The sequence below is a fragment of the Taudactylus pleione genome, unplaced genomic scaffold (assembly GCF_031769625.1).
Source record: "Taudactylus pleione unplaced genomic scaffold, aTauple2 ptg001441l, whole genome shotgun sequence".
Lineage (NCBI taxonomy): Eukaryota > Metazoa > Chordata > Amphibia > Anura > Myobatrachidae > Taudactylus > Taudactylus pleione.
In genome coordinates, this window is record NW_028285840.1 from 777,434 (window position 1) to 799,072 (window position 21,639).

Sequence of the window (21,639 nt, forward strand, 5' to 3'; positions counted from 1 at the left end):
TTCTGACCTGTCTCAAATACTGCAGCTCTCCTCGCACGCAGAGATGTCTCAGGCCGCGAAAGCGATGGTTAATTTATGCACACCCGCAGAATGGCGTTGAAACAGTCAGACGCGCCTGCGTTCTCTTAACCACCACCCCTTACCTCCGTCAAACGCTGACCACATGACAATCACTCTACAAATGGTAATTATGTGCGTACGTAATCGCAAATCTATCTTGACACGTGCACAGTGCGAATGATATGTATGTGCAATGGCAATTAATCGCCCGATCTGCGTAAATAACAGAATTGCCTCCGCTGCTGAGTCAGACCCTATGACACTAGATCTACAGTATGAGACCCAGGTGGATGAGGAGCGAAGTAACTCAGCCAAACGCAGCGCAGAGCAGACTGACGCCAGCATTGTGCCCATGTTATAAATACAGTGCTGACTGGTGGTGCAGAAGCTTGGAGGAGAATGCTCTGCAGAATTACTAGGAGGATTATATACTAACATTTCTGATAGCAGCAATGAAAGCACAGTAACCAATCAGATGCTTGCTGCGCCTGCAAAGCTTCCACCAGACCAGTACAAGCTAACTGATGATTGGTTCTAGACATGAGGAACCTCAGTCTGTGAGACAGTAATGCTGACCACTATGCCACCATGCCATCTATTACTATCCAGCAATCATCCATTTCTCTCCGTATCTCTTTTGTTCCTTGTGCAGCGAGTTGCTGTGTCAGGAATTTGTGTTGTGGCCACGCAGTGTTCTGTACAGGGATGTCTGGAACGTACACAATGAATCATTTCCCATGTGATCCGGATTGTCAGCGATGGGTGTGCAGCGTATTTTACCCTCATCCGAAATATATTCAAAGTAAATGTATTTTTAACATAGGGACATTTTCAATTAGGTGCGAAAAGTCCCGCTGCCGAGGTTTTTGCCGTCATCGCTGGATTTCAATGCAGAAAAGTTGCGCACTCGTCGCCGCTTATCCCCATATTCAATTCGAAATCGGCGAAATCGGCGACTTTGCACACCAAAACCCCAATTCTGCACTTTTTTTCGCCTGCTTTCATAGGCGAATTTTTTCTGGTGGATACTATGCACAGACTTTTCGCACCGGTGAAAAGTATTTGTAATTGAATACGGGGATAAGTTTTCACCTGGCGAAATGACGTCACCGGCAAAACTTTCTCACAGAAAACGGCATTTTCTACCCTAATTGAATACGGCCCTTAGCTTTAAATATATTACCGTGCAAGTGCTAGGCATGCCTGTCCCTGATCTAGTTTACTGGGGATCAGCATTTGTAGCTGGCTATCGGTCTGTACATCTCCTTACAGATTAGAGAGCAAGCTTTTGAATACAGATCTCTTTTCCCACTTGTAATTTCTCTAATAGTTTCTGTTTCACATATGTAATGTGGCACCATATACACAACTCCATCTGCAACCCAGCTCCTGTCTGCAACCCAGCTCCTGTCTGCAACCCAGCTCCTGTCTCCAACTCAAATCCTGTCCTCAACCCAGCTCCTGTCTGCAACCCAGCTCCTGTCTGCAATCCAGCTCCTGTCTGCAACTCAAATCCTATCCTCAACCCAGCTCCTGTCTGCAACCCAGCTCCTGTCTGCAACCCAGCTCCAGTCTCCAACCCAGCTCCAGTCTCCAACCCAGCTCCCGTCTCCAATCCAGCTCCCGTCTCCAATCCAGCTCCCGTCTCCAACCCAGCTCCTGTCTCCAACCCAGCTCCTGTCTCCAACCCAGCTCCAGTCTGCAACTCAGCTCCAGTCTGTAACCCAGTTCTTATCTCCAACCCAGCTCCTGTCTCCAACCCAGCTCCTGTCTGCAACCCAGCTCCTGTCTCCAACCCAGCTCCTGTCTTCAACCTAGCTCCAGTCTGCAACCCAGCTCCAGTCTACAACCCAGCTCCAGTCTCTAATTCAGTACCTGTCACAAACCCAGTTGTCTGCAACTCAACTTCTGTCTCCAACCCAGTTCCTATTTGCAACCCAGCTCCTGTCTGAAAACCATTTCCTGTCTTCATTTCATCTCCAATCTGTAACCCAGTTCCTGTCTCGTTTCTGTCTGCAACCCAGCTCCTGCCTTCAACCCAGCTACAGTCTGCAACCCAGCTCCTACCTTCAACCCAGCTAGTCTGCAACACAGCTCCTGCCTTCAACCCAGCTACAGTCTGCAACCCCGCTACAGTCTGCCACCCAGCTCCTGCCTTCAACCCAGCTACAGTCTTCAACCCAGCTCCTGCCTTCAACCCAGCTACAGTCCGCAACCCAGCTCCTGGCTCCAACCCAGCTACAGTCTTCAACCCAGCTACAGTCTGCAACCCAGCTCCTGCCTTCAACCCAGCTACAGTCTGCAACCCAGCTCCTCCCTTCAACCCCGATAGTCTGCAACCCAGCTCCTGTCTCCAACATAGTTCCCATCTGTGTCCCAGATCCAGGGGCCTATTCATCAAAACATAATTATCACTTGTGATAATTATGGTTTGAACTCGCTGCGAGTTCAAACACAGTTTAGGAGGCATTCATCATGCCTCATTCATCATGCCTCATTCATCATGCCTCCTGCCCTAAACTATCACTTCCGAAAAAACTGCAGTTTCTACAAAGCAGTTTATCGTAAGTGAGAAACTTTTCACTGCCTGTCTTCAAGCTGCTCATGAGCAGCTTGATGACCTGCTGGGAAGAGAGACTGAACCCCAGCCTATCTGCCTGCCCTCCTGACTCCAACTTACCCTGCCGGTATCTGTCACCCCCATCCTTGTACAGCTGCCTCCGTGGCCGACAGAGACCGATGTGTCCCCCCCCCCTGCAGGTGTTCGATGGCCCACCCACCCACGCGGGTGTCCGATGTGCACCCCCTCCAGCTCCCGGACTCTGCAGTGCAGACACAGCAGGGAGAGATCTGAAAGATCCCTCTGCTGTGGCTGCCTTGTAAATCTTCACAGGCTGCCGTGTAAACAGCAGTAACACCATCAAGTTCCAAAAAAAATGCTTTTTCTGAACTTGATGAATAGCCCTGACACTTATTATTTTTTTAAATATGTGAAAAATTAAATTTTCACATGCTTTTGTGAAAAATAAGTGATGATGAATATGCCCCACAGTCTGCAACCCAGCTCCAGTCAGTGACACAATTTCTGTCTGCAACCCAGCTCCTGTCTGCAACTCAGCTGCTGTCTGCAACCCAGCTCCTGTCTGCAACCCAGCTCCTGTCTGCAACCCAGCCCCTGTCTGCAACCCAGCCCCTGTCTGCAACCCAGCCCCTGTCTGCAACCCAGCTTCTGTCTGCAACCCAGCCCCTGTCTGCAACCCAGCCCCTGTCTGCAACCAAGCCCCTGTCTACAACCCAGCTCCTGGTTGCAACCAAGCCCCTGTCTGCAACCCAGCTTCTGTCTGCAACCAGCTCCTGTCTCCAACCCAGCTCCTGTCTCTATCCAAGTTTTTGTCTTTAATCCGGCTCCATTCTCCAACCCAGCTCCTGTCTCAAACAGGGGGCCTGATTCACTACGGAACTCAATAATGCTTACGCACGCAGTTCAACTGCGATAGTATGCTAATCCATTGCGATCGCAATGCAAACTTAGCACTCTATAAGAATGCCCACTTTACATTGCAAACATCCGTAATACTTTGAATAGCGAAACCATCGGTACAATCGAGGACCATCGCAGCTCACGCACACTTGTACAAGCCCTGACCTTACTCAGAAATTGCTAACAACCACGCACATTATGAGATCTTACACTGCGTATGGCATCGCAGTGGATAGTTTATGCACGCTCATGCGAACGTACTGGCACACCTGCGTTTCCCCAACACCGCCCGTCACCACCGACAAACGGTGCTTCCTGTCAATCAATCTGTGAGGGGTCTACGTAGCCTCTGTGATCGCAGTCCCAATCGCTATAGCTAGTTTACACACTGCGATGCATGCACAGAAAGCAACAATCGCCCGCTTGTGTGCATAATCGCAGTTGCGTACAGTAGTGAATCAAGCCCACAGTTCCTACGATTCCTATTATAATGGCAGGGAATAATTTTTTTTTATAATTTTTATTTTATTTATTTAAGTGAATCAAGCCCACAGTTCCTTTGATTCCTATTATAATGGCAGGGAATTATTTTTTTTAATTATTTTTTTTAATTTTATTTATTTATTTAAGTGAATCAAGCCCACACATCCTACGATTCCTATTATAATGGCAGGGAATAATTTTTTTAAATAATTTTTTAAAAAATGTATTTATTTTTATTTTATTTATTTATTTTTATTTATTTTATTTTTATTTATTTATTTTATTTATTTTTTATTTATTTCTTTGGGATGTTCAGCCACATCCCCATGAGACAGAAAACCAGACCTCCAATCAGAATAAGTATTACATGTGACACACAAGGGCCAGCGCACCGCATAACAGGCCACTGCCTAATGTCTCCGCATGAAAAGGGCTCCACAATTCCTGTATAACATGAGAGAGAATAAGACTGCTGGCCGCTTATCAGTTGTACATGGGCGAGTCTGTCACTTGTATGGAGTGACAAGATCATGGGCTTTGGCGGTTTTGTGAGAGAACTTGGGACGTAGGACTGAACGTGTGTACTGTATGTCACATGACATCTGACATTGTAAAGTGGTTCTAGGGAAGTCAAATATTTTAGCTGTAGTGGAGCTTGGAGGCTGGGTGGGGGGGGTAAAACCATTTGGAAGAGGTGTGCATGTGGGGGGTTGAAGTGCTAATTCTTACGCTGCAGTATGAAGAGAAGTTTCATGGACGTTGGGATAAAGTCTGTGTCCAGGTTTATGTTTCCCTGCTGATGTCAGAAAATAGCTGGAACAGTAGCGATTACGCATCGGGAATTTAGTGTTTTATGGATGTCAGGTTTATGTACAGGATCTGCACTAATTATGAGGACAAAAGGTGTTCCTAGGAAACCGGCTTCCACCTGAGCTTCCCTCCTGAAACCACGGCAATAAAAGCTGCATGGACTGGATTTCAGGGTTATACTCTGCCAGCCCCGGGGGTGCATAGATGTAATCTGACAACAGAGAGGTGGGTACATTATTGGTTAAAAGTGACCTCCAGCACCTCATACCAGTAGACCCCCCTGATACTTGGGGTAAAAGGATGTGAGGGGTGGTCAGGGGGTCAGCAGCTGCCTGTAATTATAGTGACCCTTCAGCAGCCAATGTTGTATACAGTAATATGTACCCGTTTATGACCATGAGGAGGCGATTGCTGCTCTAGATAAACAAACAGAGGGTACATGGCGGCCCCACACATATCTGCAGGTCAGGGGGTCCCCAGCCCAGGACACAATCTATATACTGAAATAAAAGGATTTCTTACGCTCGGAGAGGCTGGAAGGAAAAATTAACCAAATAGATTTTAATTTCTCACCCTGGATCTCCCGCTCCGAATCACATTGCTGTTATTTCCGCTCCTGTGTTTGTTTCTGTCTGTAAAGCCTATTTCTCGGTGCATTTGGCAGCACCATTCGGGCTGATCACTATACAGAAGTCTCTGTGAAATCTGATCTTCTCCAGAAAACTCTTTTATTCTATATGCTTGGGAAAATATTTACACAGCCTTGTTATCCAATGCTGAAGATTCACCCCACCGGCTTCTCCGAAGAATTCTGATTGTAGGACAAGAAGGAACAATAGGCCCGATTCAGCAAGGAACGCAAGTGCTAAGACGCACGCACCCGGACGATGTCTGCGCATCTGCGCATGCATGGCAGTGCGCGTGTATAAGAGGGGTGTGGCGCAGTGCCTGCTGCCGTGCAGGTGCGCTTCAGTATCTTGCATTGCGTCGCACCCTCTCACCTTCAGGCCGTATGTTGCTCAAGACGGTCCTGGAATTCCAAGCTGCACACGGACACGACTACCTAGGAGTAAGGAGATGATGTGAGAACCGTCCTTACTCAAGCCGACCGGACCAAGGACCACTACAAACAGATTTGGGTTTTAAGTGAGGATCATCACTGGCACTTTTGGCCTCAGGTCCCGAGTTTCATTTATAGGTACTCGCGCACCAGGTGAAGACTCGACCTTGCACCGGGATGCAAGGTCCACTGTCCGCCCAGAAGGAAGATAGACAGAAAGGAACAAACAGACAGCGAAAGACAGTACGCACACAGATATTGCTCACCGTGTCCACTCTTGCTCTTCGTCCGCTCACTCGCCTACAGGTCCCTGTAAGGGGATACAGACCACAGCCGTGCAGGACCTAAACCTGTGTCACGCTACTACACATGCTATGACAATATCACCCTCAACCTACAGCGTGTGTAGTGTGGCCTGTATAACAATAAACAACTAAACTTTTGCCCTGCATGGAACAACAATCACAGACAGTAATCATACAAGAGTAAAATCATGGTGCTATTCCACAAAGCTATGGCCAGCTCCTCTTCTAGATGACTTGTGGAAAGCACTACCTTTTGGTGGGAGCCCGACAGCTCTCCACGGGGTAATTGGAGGGTGAGTGCCGTACAGCGACTCACATCTCTCTTGTACATCAACACAGGGGCTTCCTTCTTACCATACCAGTGGTCTGGGCCTATTGCCCAGCACCACTCTCAATGGGCTCAGGGCCCTGGGCCTAATGCCCAGGGTCTTACCAGGGGCTCAGGCTTTTAAGCCTGCCTAATACAGGCCACAGGAGGGACCTGGGCCTAATGCCCAGAATCCCTTTATGATTTTTGAGGCCTCAGGCCTGCCTGACTGTGGGGCATACTTTATAACCTGGGCCTAATGCCCTGAATACTTGTGGGCTCAGACCTACAAGCCTACCTAATCCTGGGCACATTTTAGTGATCCGGGCCTAATGCCCAGAACACCTTATTTGGAGGCTCAGGCCTACGGGCCTGGCTGATGGCCACGGGCCTAGTGCTCGCCTACTTACTTGATACGTGACCTGGGTCTAATACCCAGGTCACATGCAACTAAGGGGCAATTCATCCCTATAGGGCCTAATGCCCGCTTACAGCACTCGGGCTTTGTGCCCGCCGAAAGGCCCACAGGCCTATTGCCTGATTGTGCCCCACGGGACTAGTGCCCGACAACCCTGGTGGTCTAGGGAGGGGTTAATACCGGTGGCCCAAGGCCGCCTACTGGTACGTTGGGAGAGGCAGTGGGGAGCTTCGTTAGCTCTTTTTCTTTCCACCACTGCAGCACTTTTCCGGTCCTTCTGTCTTCTGCCACTGACCTGTCCTGGCCAGTGGCGCAGCCTCCTCTATTTTTCTTCATTCAGCCGGCACCTCCCATCTCCTCTCTTGTTCACGGCGTCTTCTGGTCTTCCGCGGCTGCCGGAGCTGTTCCCGCGACGCTCTTCTCTTCGTGAGGTCTCCACTCCTCCCCCTCAGCCGTCGAACTGTCTTTTCCCGCTCAGCGGCGTCTAATACAAGACAGTGTAAACATCGGTAACATCGAGAACTATCGGAGCCATTTAGCATAATAGTTGTTGACCTGACCTGCCGCAAGATTTTGTCCGCTTCCTGTGTAGAGATTACGGTATGGCTGCGTATGCCGCCGCACCGCCTTACTTATGCACGCCCCTATAACGGCGTTACAACGCCTGCGTTCGCCTGACCACCCCCCGTCACCACCCACAAATAGCACTTCCTGTCAATCAGTATCGGAAGGGTCTGCGTGCACACTGTGTGCAGTCTGTGTACCGTAACCCGATCGCACTGGCTAGTTCGCGCACGCGCAGTGCGTTGTATGCGCAGTGCAAAAACATCGGCCAAGTGCGTGCATTCTCTCCTTTGCGTTCCGTGCTTAATCAGGCCCTGAGGCAGATATGGGACTGCCTCAAACACCAACTGTCATCCCAACTGCTGCCAAACATCACTGGCAGTTGGTGTGGTTCCCCTATTTGAATTGTGGCCCGTGCTGCAGCCCCACCACTGGAGACGCCACTGGTCCCGTATCTTTTGTTTAGGTCGAAACAGGGGGAAGTGATATGTGATAAAGCACTGGGCAAGTATGTATGTACCAGGTTCTTATCTTCTGTGTGGTAATTATCCAGGCAATGAGCAGCCTTGATTGCCAAGCCGCCTGTGAGAGGCTGATAAAAGGGGTGTAAGTTTCTGTGGGCAGTCTCTCACTATCTGGGGAACAGGCAGATGTTGAGAGACATAGCTATGCCTTTATGTAAGTGCTATGTTTTAAATGCTGTATTGTGTGAATTAGACATTAGGTACTCCCACCTTGAGAGAGGGAGCATATATGTTAGTTAGAGCCAGACAGGTTATGATTTATTTTTGTCTTGGATATTTTATGCTGCCCAATAAAACTAGATACAGTCACTGGCCTGGTATGCTATTGATTGTCTGCGGCATGAGAAGTACCACAGACAATCAACACCCCTAACCTTCTCTTGCTTTTGATGGCCCTGCCTAAGCTCCGATCTGTTCCCTCCCCCACTCTGTCTGACACCCCCATATATCTGTATGATCATTAAATCCTATACTGTCCTCAATTTTATATATATATATATATATATTTATAGATATAGATATATATATACACATATATAATTTTTGGCAATGTATGTGTGTGTATATATATATATATATATATATATATATAACTATACACACATACACAGTGTATGTATATATATAGAGAGAGAGAGAGAGAGAGAGAGAGTTAGGAACAGTATAGTATTTAAGGTACATACAAATATTATATATACTCTCTCTATATACAGTAATATATATATATATTTATATATATATATATATTGTGATAGAAGCACTGGTAAAGTGGTCAATGGCAGATACGCTTGTTCTAGATTTTTGGCCTACGTGTTCTAAAACCCCCAGGAGAAGTCTGTTGTGCTAACAGACCAGAGTGTCGGCTTTTGAGAAAAGCCGGATTGGGTCCTGGGGGTGTGGATGTGAGGAGAGGGAGGGCTCCATCCACAGGCCACTCCAAGTGTTGGGTCTTTCAGCCTGACAGCAGGCTCCTAAGGGCTTGCACCTGGACACTGCTAATATAAGCTGGGTTTGTTTATGGCTCACACCTGGGAGAGCAGGCAGACTAGCCTGTTCAGAAACACTTGGTTATAATCCTTGTAAGTACTGTGCACGTGTTTTGTTGATGGTGAAGGCAATAGGCCCTACCATTATTATAGTGAGGGAATCTGCTGTGTAGCTAGTGCCCAGCCGGGCTAGGACTTATGTTTTGTTTATGTACTTTGGCACAATAAAGACCAGTTCCAACCAGCTTGCACGAGAACCCTGGACTGGTGTGCTGTTTTCCGGCTGCTGTATGTGGTCATGGGGTCATGGGTTCTATTCCCACCTCGACCCTAACTGTGTGGAGTTTGTATATTTTCCCTGTGCTTGTGTGGGTTTCCTCCAGGTACTCCGGTTTCCTCCCACACTTCAAAAATATACTGGTAGGCTAATATGCCCCCAACAGAAATTAACCCTAGTGTGTGTGAGCATGTGGTAGGGAGTATAGATTGTAAGCTCCACTGGGGCAGGGACTAATGTGAGTGACCAAATATTCTCTGTAAAGCGCTGCGGAATATGCGTGCGCTATATAAATAACTGGTAATAATAAATAAATATATATATATATATAGATATATATATATATATATATATATATATATATATATATAATGCTATTATATTGAGACAGATCCCACCAACATGATTAGACACACTAGATCACATGACCGTGCATTATTTCCCAGTGACCGCACACTCCTGGTCTACTTCCCACTATTATCAAAACCTTGTCACAAAGCCACAGTTTCACTCCACAATTCTAAACAATAACATCTCTCACAAAGACATTTGGCCTGATTCAGAGATGGACAAATTTGCAGAGCCACACACCAGCCACTGTGCAAATCTGCCAATCTCTGATGCAAACGCAGACACCTCCTTGCTGCATTTGTGATCCCAGCACTAGTTATGCATCCCAGACCAGTTGCCACCCCTCTGTGAATATTTCATCCAAATGCATCCAGTGGAAGGCTCAGAAGAAGCTCTACAGGCCAACGTTCTACCCAGCATCCAACCTCAACCTCAACCCTCTAGTATGTCTTCTGGGATATAATGTTACCCCTTTTTGAAGTTTCCGTTCCAAATCCATCAAGTGGAAGCCTTAGAACAGGCTCCCCAAAGTTTTGCCCATCGTACACCAATGTGAGGTCCGGCCAGGACCCTAGCCCCCCTAAAACCTGGCCAATATCCAACAGGACCACCTCGAGTTGGTTTCACCTCTGTGAAGTTTTCATCCAAATCCATTCAATGGAAGGCCCAGAACAGCCTCCCTGGGTCAAATATCTGCCCCGTGTACAAAAAGAGGAGGTTCTGACCGGGACCTAATCTTCAAGTTATTAAGCTAGCCATCCCAGACCAATTGCCACCCCTCTGTGAAGTTTCCATCCAAATCCATCCAGTGGAACAGGCTCCCCGGGTCAAAGTTCTGCCCAGCATACACTAACGGGAGGTCTGATCGGGACCTCATTCCCCTAGGATTTCTTCTGAGATTCGAGGTTACCTCTCTGTGAAATTTTCATCCAAATCCATCCAGTGCAAGCCTCAGAACAGGCTCTCCGGGTCAAAGTTCTGCCCAGCGTACACCAACGGGAGGTCCAACCGTGACCTTAACCCCCGTAAAATCTGGCCAGGATCCAACTGGACCACCTTCCGTTGGTTTCATACCAAGCAGTGTAGGGGTGACAAACAAACAAGCAGACCAATTTATTTTATATATAAGATATCTCTAAAAGAACATTAGCGCTGCTTATATATTTGCAGCTCATAGGGTGCTTTCTCCATACAGTATGTTACATATAAGTCTATGCACATATAAAACACTTTGTAGAAAATGGAAGACACCCACCATTGGATTCAATTTAAAAATCCATTTTTAAAAAATTTTTATTTATTTTTTTAACTCTTTTTATTGAGCAAATCACATTAAAATAGTACAGTCCAACATTCAAAGATAAATTACAGCACATGATATGCTTTTGTAATTGGAACTGTAACATTTCAAAATAATAATATAGTAATGAATTTTCTCAGTATAAGAAAATAGAGAATATAGAAGCAAGGAAAATATCTTGCAGCGACGGTGTGGCAAACAGTCTAAAAGAAAAAAAGAGATAAAGTGGAAAGGAAAAAAAAACCTTAAGAAAAACAAGGGAAAATAAGAGGAGTAATAGATGGGTGGACTCTATGTAGGAAAACTCTCTTTCAACCTAAATATAATTAAAAAAATAATAATAAAAAATTAAATGTTGAATGGAGAGGAAATGTTTTGGTATGTCAGCCAAGGGGACCATATTTTATCAAAAGATTTTGATGTATTCCATCTTGTATACATACCAGATACGTGATAATATTGCCTGCATTGGAGAAGGATGAGGGTTTTTCCAATCTGCAATTTGGTAAGTCATAGCAGATACTATATGTCGGAATAACTTATTCTGATATCGGGATAGGGAGGGCAGGTTTAAGGGAAGTAGAAAATGCTGAGGATCAGGGGGAATCATGATCTTTAAGAGGCACGAAAGGAGATCGACAACCTCCTGCCCTATACTGGCTAGTTTGGGACAAGTCCACCAGATGTGCAAAAAATTGCCCTCGCCACCACAACCCCTCCAGCATCTATCTGCAACATCGGGAAACATTACTTGTAGCCGTGATGGTACATAATACCATCGATATAGCAATTTATAAATATTTTCCTTGATTTTGATGCAAATAGAACTAGCGGCAGCGTTGTCCCAAATTTCCGTCCAATCCTCAGCATCTATAGAGTACCGCAAATCTCGTTCCCACGCCAATTCATGAGAATCCAAATTGGAACTTACTTCTTCCCTTAATAAGGAGTAAATAGTAGAAATAAGACCCCTAGTAGAGGGTCGTCTCCAACATATAGACTCAAAAGAAGTCAAAGGTCTGCTAATCAGAGTCGAACTAATTTTGGAATGGAAGTGTCTAATTTGTAAGAACCAAAAAAAAAAACTTTGGATGGAATTGCTACTCTATCCTGGATTTCAGAAAATTGTGGAAAATTAGTATCTATAGTGATATCATTTACATAATAGATATTACCCAATGACCAGGCAGTAAGGGATGATTTGCATAAACCAGGAGGAAAAGATGGATTGTGATCCATTTTTTTTTTGAATCGTTATAATATACCACTTAGTGTATTGCACAGAGGTCTAAGGCCTAATTAATGTGGCGGGATGTAGTTATGTTACCAGCGTCCAGAATGCCGACTGCCAGAAACCCAACGTGGAAAGCCAGACTTGGGAGTAAAGAAAGGCGTTGAAATACAGATGGCTATCTTTAGCCCGACACCGAAATCCCGATAGCTGGCATCCCGAATGAACGTAGGCGGGGACAGGTTAGCGTTAACCGCGGGGTGGAGGGTTACGTTTAGCGACCCCCAAGGAGGGTTAGGGTTAGGCTAGGGGAAGGGGTGGTTAGAGTCAGGCACCCCCGTGGGAGGGTTAGGTTTAGGGTGCAGGGGGAGGGTTAGGGTACTTACCAGCTCCAGTCGGGATGTAGAGTCATCTGTATTTCATAGGCCGGGTGGAAGTGATGTACAACTAGTACCGGGCGGAAGTGACGTGCAGGGAGACTGGGCGGAAAGACATAGCACAACAAGTGGCGCACCTGGATATGTGCGCGGCTAAGTTTTTATTTAATTACTTCCAGAAACGTATTTTTTATATAAACAGCTCAGTATCCAGAATGTGGACCACGAGAGTCTCACATAAGGATACCTTGGGGGGATGATTTATATGAAACACAGATAGGTGATCCCCCGTGGACCGGAAGTGATGCCACAAGATTAATTGGTGCCTATCTCTCTAGGGGTATAAAATATAGAGACACCCCACAACACACGGACAAAACGCGTTGAAAGGCTGCTCCTCTCGCCTCATGAACCTTTGAATGAATTTCATTCAGATAAGCATTGACTTTTTCATCCCATGTTTTTTATCATTATTTTTAAAATCTATAAAATTGTGGTTTTTAGTCCTCAATGCGCTGTGAGTTGATTGCAACCTTTTTTATATTTTATATTATATTTTTTTATCTTTTATTTCCACAAGTGTATTAAACATGGTATTTATGATTGTAAGCATATTTGCACTGCATTTGGTACTTTTGTATATATAAATTAGTTGGTAACCAGTTAGCGTTGTCCAACTTGTAGTTGCTTTCGGGGCTAGATTTGTGTTTTTTTATATATTAAATTGTTGTCAAAAATTTACTATATTCTATTTTTTCTATTTTTCATTATTTATTTTCACTTATTTAGCAAACTATTTTTAATCACATTGTGTAAACACTTATGCACATACTTGCACTGTTAGGCCGGCCATACACGGTGCGATGAGGCGACGGGGGATCCGACGTCTGACATATCGGGCGGTACGCACAAAGGGCACGATCGGGTGGCCGACCGCTCGATATGCCGGCTCCCCCATCCCTCACCCGCATAGAAATACATAGGATCGCACATCGCATCCCCTGATTGCATGGTTCTGCAGTGCGATCAACGATGCGATGTACGACCCCACAGGAGCACGCTTTGTATGAAATCAGGCCCATACACGGTGCGATATCGTACCAATCCATCGGATCGGCTTCTTTAGCGCACCGTGTATGGGCCGTCTAATAGAGGTGGTTCAGGCCTGTGGTTTACTTGATATAATTTTAACTATTTATACACTATTGCACTTTACCACATACCCTACAGATAGATAGATATATATATATCTATCAGGGACAGTATAGGAAAAAATGTACATACTGATATTGATATATATATATATATATATATATATATATATATAATTGGGGACAGTATAGGGTATAATTTACATACAGGTATATATAATTGAGCACAGTATAGGATATAATGTGTGTGTGTGTGTATGTATATATATATAATATATAATATATACAGCGGGTAAAATAAGTATTGAACACATCAACATTTATCTCAGTAAATATATATGTAATGGGGCTATTGTAATGATTTTTCACCAAATGTCAGCAACAACCCATGCAATCCACACATGCAAAGGAATCAAACCATAGATGTCCATAAATTAAGTTATGTGTAATAATGTGAAATGACACAGGGAAAAAGTATTGATCACGCTTACTGAAATGTATTTAATACTTGGTGCAAAAGCCTTTGTTGGTAATGACAACTTCAAGACGCCTCCTGTATGGAGAAACTAGTCTCTTCTATGAACTCAGGGCCTGATTCAGACCCGTTCGCTAAGCTGCGTTCGCACGTAGCCTGCCGATGTTTGCAATGTGCGTATGCCTATAACACGCAGTGCGCATACCAGTCCATGCGATTGCCACTTGTACATAGACGGGGATCGGTATGATTTACCGCCGGACACATGCCAGGATGCTGATGGCCGGCATTTAGAACGTCGGGGTCCCGACTGCATACACATAGGCGTGTCTGAGCATCTTAACGCCGTTTCAGAGGAGTGCATAATTAAGATGCAGCGTCATAGTACACATCACATGGTTGAATTACACACTGAAAAACTAGCAGTAGGGTATGGTCAGCCACAAGTGCTGCGTACGGGTCCGATGTTACCGATTGTTGTATACACTGCCTGGAGATGACGTGTATCACTAAGGGAAAGTGGGCGTCTTAAGACAGGCTGGTGGGCGTCTAAATACACACCGCAATCGCACGCTAAAACATAGTGGGCGTGCTAATGCCTTGCCATGCGATCGCGGGATTTGCATACTTTGGCAGCTGACGGCTGCGTGCGAACGCATCTAGCGAGCGGGTCTGAATCAGGCCCTCTGATCTTTAATTCTTTCCATAGATTTTCAATTGGATTCGTCAGGTGATTGGCTGGGCCGGTCTAGCAGCTTTGTTTTCTCTCTCTGAAACCAATTGAGAGTGTCCTTGGCTGTGTGTTTGGGATCATTGTCTTGCTGAAATGTCCACCCTCGTTTCATCTTCAGCATCCTGGTAGAATGACTCGTACCGTATGCTGAAAAACAGCCCCACACCATGATGTTCCCACCTCCAAACTTCACTGTTGGTATGGTGCTTTTGGGGTGATGTGCAGTGCCATTTCTCCTCCAAACATGGCGTGTATTATGGCATCCAAAGAGTTCAATTTTGGTCTCATCTGACCAGACTATGGGCCTGATTCAGAGCCGCTCGCTATTTGCGGTCGTTCGTTTAAAAAAAAGGGGTGGCTATTCAAATGAACCGTTCGCACTTTGCGGTCTGTTCACGCCTCTAAGTCTGAACGAGCGAGCAAAACTTGTGCTCGAAATTTTGAAAAATACGCCCCCTGGCCGCTCGCATCATACGTCATGTCCGCTATTTATTAGATTAATCGAGTACATCGAACAGCGTATGAACTGCTTGCTATTCTTGTGGTTGGTTTTTTCAACCGCTATTTTGCGAGTAGTTCTGACTAAAAAAAAAACAAGTGACGTGGTCGCTGACGCTGCTGTATTAATTATGCACACCCATAAAACGCCCGTTTTGACCTTTAAGCACGCCTGCGTTCTGAATTCCACTCCCCGTTTTCAAGCACCTTCCCCTGTTACCACCCACATACGCCTCCTCCTGTCACTCAAAATAGCAGACATTCGCTATTTTGCGAACAAACGATTTTCGGCTGCACTGACTGGTTCGCGCATGCGTATTACAATCTGTACGCAAGCGCAGATGAGCGAACATCGGTCAGAATGAACGAGCGGCCGCTTACGAGCGGCTCTGAATCAGGCCCTATATTCTCCCAGTATTTCACAGGCTTGTCCAAATGTTGTGCAGCAAACTTTAAACAAGCTTCAACATGCTTTTTCTTCAGCAATGGAGTCTTGTGTGGTGAGCATGCATACAGGCCATGGCGGTTGAGTGCATTACTTATTGTTTTCTTTGAAACAATTGTCCCTGCTAATTCCAGGTCTTTCTTGTTAGGATCTGAGTTTGTTGTGGACCCGAGGTAATTACAGGAGCAGACACCTGAACAGACTAAGAGCCGTATTCAATTTGGAGCGAAAAGTCCGTGCTGGACTTTTCGCTCCACATCGCTGATTTTCCTGGGATATGGTATCGGGCACGCGCCCGCTTTATCCCCGTATTCAATTAAAAAGCTACGAAAACGGGAGCCGGCGAAATAGGATCGGCGAAAGAAAACTAGATTTACCTGGAATAAATTGTAGGACCCCCCTATAGCTGTCAATACATGGGGGATCACTATGGATACCCCCGTTTCAGCCTGCAAATGAAAGTCGGGGTTTTAAAAAGCCACGGCAGGTGTTTTTTTTCCGACATTGAAGAAGTGTTGCAGAAGAGCACTTTTCTAGAAAACACCTGCCGCATACTTACAGAATAGCCCTGAACCTATTTCCCTATTTTTAAACACTTTTTTACATTTTTTTTTTTTTTCACTCCAATTTTTTTAATTTTTTTCGGGTGTCCCTAATTTTTTTTTTTTACTTTTTTGACACAGTTTATTTTAAAATGACATTCCCAGGGTTGCAGGATATTTTTTTTAAGCCTGCACCCCTAAACCCCAATTCTGCACTTTTTTTCGCCACCTATTCAGTGGTGAAAAGTTATCCCCGTTTTTTTTCAAAGACTTTTCCAACCTGCGAAAAGTCTTTGAAATTGAATAAGGGGATAATTGAAATCGGCGAAAATGACGTCATCAGGGATAATTTATCGCCGATTCCGAAATTTTCACTCCAAATTGAATACCCCTGTTAAACTGAAAAGTGGGTTTTTTAATGGGTGAACTTGAAGACATGTACACTGAAAACACAAATTAATACTTTTAATTTGTTTCCTTTCTAAAAATAGTCATACATTACGGAGGTCAAGAAAAACTAAAATAATTTCAGAATGTTTTTACTAGCTCTATTTTTTGAGCTACACTACTTGCACTATACTGTATGTACATTAGTAATATAGTCATAGTGAAAAGCTATTTTAAAATAATCTGATATTTCTTGATAGAAAATAAATAACAGTTGTATTAATTCAATCAATCACAAATAAGAACACAAAACGAAACAAACATACAGCATACGAAACAAACATACAGCATAGGAAACATACATACAGCATAGGAAACAAACATACAGCATAGGAAACAAACATACAGCATAGGAAACATACATACAGCATAGGAAACATACATACAGCATAGGAAACAAACATACAGCATAGGAAACAAACATACAGCATAGGAAACATACATACAGCATAGGAAACAAACATACAGCATAGGAAACATACATACAGCATAGGAAACAAACATACAGCATAGGACACAAACATACAGCATAGGACACAAACATACAGCATAGGACACAAACATACAGCATAGGAAACAAACATACAGCATAGGAAACATACATACAGCATAGGAAAGTACTATGTAATATAGTGGCCTATTCATGGGGGTGCTTTCTCTTTGCTTGTCGCTTGTACTCCTCTTCTGGGGCATCTCTTGTCACTGTCCATCAGTAGTGATCACCTCCCCTGATATCTTTGTTCCATTGCTGAGATGTCTTGGTGGAATGGCTCCCTATGCTTGTCACTCAGTGCACCACAGTTATCTTGTGTGGGGGTAATCCCGTGAATCGCATATATTTGAATAGGGGAGGGGACAAATAACTGATTCATTTAATTGGGTAATTAGGCCCCGCCCCCGCTGCGCAAAACGCAGATTGCTGGTAAGATTCCCTCCATTCTGCCCACGTCACTAGGAATACCCCTACATCCTCATAAATTGGCTATATCTCGGAACTCAGAGCTAACTGAGAGTTTTAAATGTCATATTCATTCTTTGCATGCTGAAATCAATTAGAAGTAACTATTTTCACATCGGAAACATTTTCATTGTTGTGCAGTGTAATATAAAGTCCAGGATATAGATGGGGAGGTGATGACTTGAAACTGAAGTGAAGCAAGAGTGGGTAATGTCCAGGTAGTGACAGAAATAATAAAAAGTATTTGTAATCCAAATGGTTACTGCTAGACTGCAGACAGGATATCAGATTACAAATTGATACTGGTGTGATGTGATACAGAGAGGTTATGGAGTAGTTGAATAACTGAGTAGTACTGAGATGGCTCAGTGTAGAAACAGGATAGCTGCAGAGAGCTAGGTAACTGGAGGCAGTGTAGGGACAGGGTTAACTGCACACTCAGGTCTTTAGGCAGGGAGAGGGTTAATGGAAGGTGCAGGGTGGTTCCAGCAGGAGACTGGGAGCAGGCAGAGCAATGCAGGCTGCTAGGAAGCTGGGATCCAGCAGGAGCACAGGCGAGCACGGAACAGACAGGTCTCAGGAGCACAGGAACTCTCTCACAGCATACGCTGTGAAACACGTTGCACTGGCAACTATGGGGAGCTCTGAACTCCCTTAAGTACTCAGTGCAGGATCGTGAACGGTCGGAGAGAGCATGTGACACGCCAGGATGGAGCAAGTAAGTCACATGACCAGAAGCAAGATGGCGGCGCCCATACCAGAACGGAATGGAAACACCATCAGGCTTACCCCAGCCAGAATGACACAGTGCCTGCAGAACACCTCGCACAGCCAATGCCTGCTGCCAGACACCAGCTCCTCCGCCGGAAGGACCACGCCACAGCGCCTTCACAGGTAATACCCGTCGTCCCCAATGTGGGAAACCCTGGTCGTGACATTTCTGAAGCTCTCCACAAGTGGTCCTTGGCTCTTTGACAACTTTTCTGATATTCTTTTCACTCCTCTGTCAGAAAACTTGCAAGGAACACCTGGCCATAGCCGGTTTATGGTGAAATTATGTTCTTTCCACTTCCGGATTATGGACCCAATAGTGCTCACTGGTACATTCAGAAGTTTAGAAATCCTTCTGTAACCAATGCGATCAGTATGTTTTGCAACAATAAGGTTGCGAAGGTCTTGAGAGCACTCTTTGCTTTTACCCATCATGAGATGTTTCTTGTGTGACACCTTGGTAATGAGACACCTTTTTATAGGCCATCAGTTGGGACTGAACCAGCTTATACTAATTTGCACTGACAAGGGGCAGGATTGCTTTCTAATTACTGATAAATTTCAGCTGGTGTCTTGGCCTTCCATGCCTTTTTGCACCTACCTTCATGTGTTCATTACTTTTTCCCTGTGTCATTTCACATTATTATACATAGCTTAATTTATGGGCATCTATGGTTTGATTTCTTTGCATGTGTGGATTGCATGGGTTGTTGCTGGTGAAAATTTCAGTACAATAGCCCCATTACAAATATATTTACTGAGATAAATGTTGATGTGTTCAATACTTATTTTACATGCTGTATGTATGTATGCATGTATGTATGTATGTGTGTGTGTATATATATATATATATATATATATATATATATATATATACATTAGCCGGCACTCCCTCAAACTCCAAGATAAAATATTATCTTGTCTCTGTGTCTGTCGACTCCCAGATGGCATAGAAAATGTAGTAGGACGGCGGCACTCACAGGACATGTATATATTTTGGGAGAGATTAGGATATAGGGTATATATATATATATATATATATATATATATAAAATTGAGGACAGTATAGGGTATAATATACATACAGATATAGATATACATATATATATATATAATTGGGGACAGTATAGGGTATAATGTACATACAGATATATATAATTGGGGACAGTATAGGGTATAATGCACATACATATCTATATAATTGGGGACAGTATAGGGTATAATGTACATACAGATATATGTATATATATATATATATAATTGGGGACAGTATAGGATATAATGTACATACAGATATATATATATATATATATATATATATAATTGGGGACAGTATAGGGTATACTGTACTTAAAGATATGTATAATTGGCGACAGTATAGGGTATACTGTACTTAAAGATATGTATAATTGGGGACAGTATAAGGTATAATGTACATACATATATATACAGTATAATTGTGGACAGTATAGGGTATAATGTACATAGTCTAATATATAATTAGGGACAGTATAGAGTATAATGTACATACAGATATACTGTATATAATTGGGGACAGTATATATAGGGTATAATGTACATACAGATATATATAATTGGGGACAGTATAGGGTATAATGTACATACAGATATACTGTATATAATTGGGGACAGTATTTATAGGGTATAATGTACATACAGATATATATAATTGGGGACAGTATAGGGTATAATGTACATACAGATATACTGTATATAATTGGGGACAGTATATATAGGGTATAATGTACATACAGATATATATAATTGGGGACAGTATAGGGTATAATGTACATACAGTATATATATATATATATATATATATATATATATATATAATTGGGGTCAGTATACTGCAGGCCGGGTATAATGTACATCCATAGATAGAACTGTAGACATTGTTGCAGCTTTCTCTGCTGATAGACAGGTCAGGACGGGTCCATTCTGCAGGAGGGGGTGCGATGTGAGTGGGGCAGGATGGGCTCTGGGAAATGCTGGGTGGGGGGCTCCTGTCAGGGTGCGGGTGTCAGTGGGAAACACCCGGTGTGGGGAGGTGCAGTAGGGGGGCATCAGTGCTGGGGGGTAAGGGGGCTGAGTGCAGCCATCTGCAGGACTCTCCCGTGTGTAGTGCAGAGTTGGGATGACCCGAGTTTGGGCTGAGCTCAGTCTCTTTCTCTCCTCAGTCTCAGGTTCTGTCTCCTGCGGTCACCTCGGGCCCCTGCATGCCGCTCTCCCGGGGCCCCCAGCGACGCATGCTGCCAATGGATGTGAGTGTGCACTGAGCTGAGGATGGCTCTGTGGTGGCTGCTGTGTGTCCTGCCCCTGTCTCTGGCTGTGGAGGGTGAGTACCCGGGGCGGTGCAGAGCATTTTGTGTTTGGGTGCAAAGCATTAGTGTGGGGTACATAGCATTTACATGTTGGCTGCAGAGCATAGCTATGTGAGCTGCAGAGTATTTGTGTCTGGTGTGCAGAACATTCCTGTATGGGGTACAAAGTGTATGTGGGTGCAGAACATTTATATGTAGGGTACAGAGCATCTATATGTGGGTGCAGAGTATTTTTGTCTGTCATGCAGAACAATTATATGTCGGGTTCAGGGCACTTAGAATTTATATTCCTGCACTGTATGGTCATATTGGGGGTGCAATGAATGAATAGCTATATTGTGAGGTGTGGTACATTTATATCTGGGGTGCAGAGCATTAATATGTGGGTGCAATGTATTTTTGTCTGTCATGCAGAACAATTATATGTCGGGTTCAGGGCACTTTGCATTTATATTACTGCGCTGTATAGTTATTTTGGGGATGCAATGAATGAGTAGCTATATTGCGAGGTGTGGTACATTTATATCTGGGGTGCAGAGCGGTTATTTTAAGGGATTAGAGTGCTGTGTTATGTGAGCATCTTTATAAGGGATACTGTTTGTAAGTAAGGAGGGATGCTGGGCGTTAGGGGTCCTGGATGGTTAAATTAGGGGTGCTGAATAGTTTAGGGGTGCTGAGCAGTTAGATTTTGGGTAGTGAGTGGTTAGATTTGGTGTCCTAGGTGGTTATATTTGGGGATG

The 21,639-nt window shown here is 44.4% G+C and overlaps 1 protein-coding gene across 7 annotated transcripts in view; it reads left to right on the plus strand.

Annotated features, from left to right (window-relative positions):
- The first annotated feature begins 20,755 nt into the window (after nt 1–20,755).
- Nucleotides 20,756–21,639, plus strand: part of EPHB2 (EPH receptor B2) — a 262,683-nt gene continuing 261,799 nt past the window's right edge. For all 7 annotated transcript variants that reach the window (XM_088463735.1, XM_088463737.1, XM_088463739.1 and 4 more), the window contains exon 1: nt 20,756–20,913. In XM_088463735.1, the coding sequence (XP_088319861.1) occupies nt 20,862–20,913 (52 nt within the window). In that variant the 5' untranslated portion in view covers nt 20,756–20,861. The remainder of the gene's footprint in view (nt 20,914–21,639) is intronic.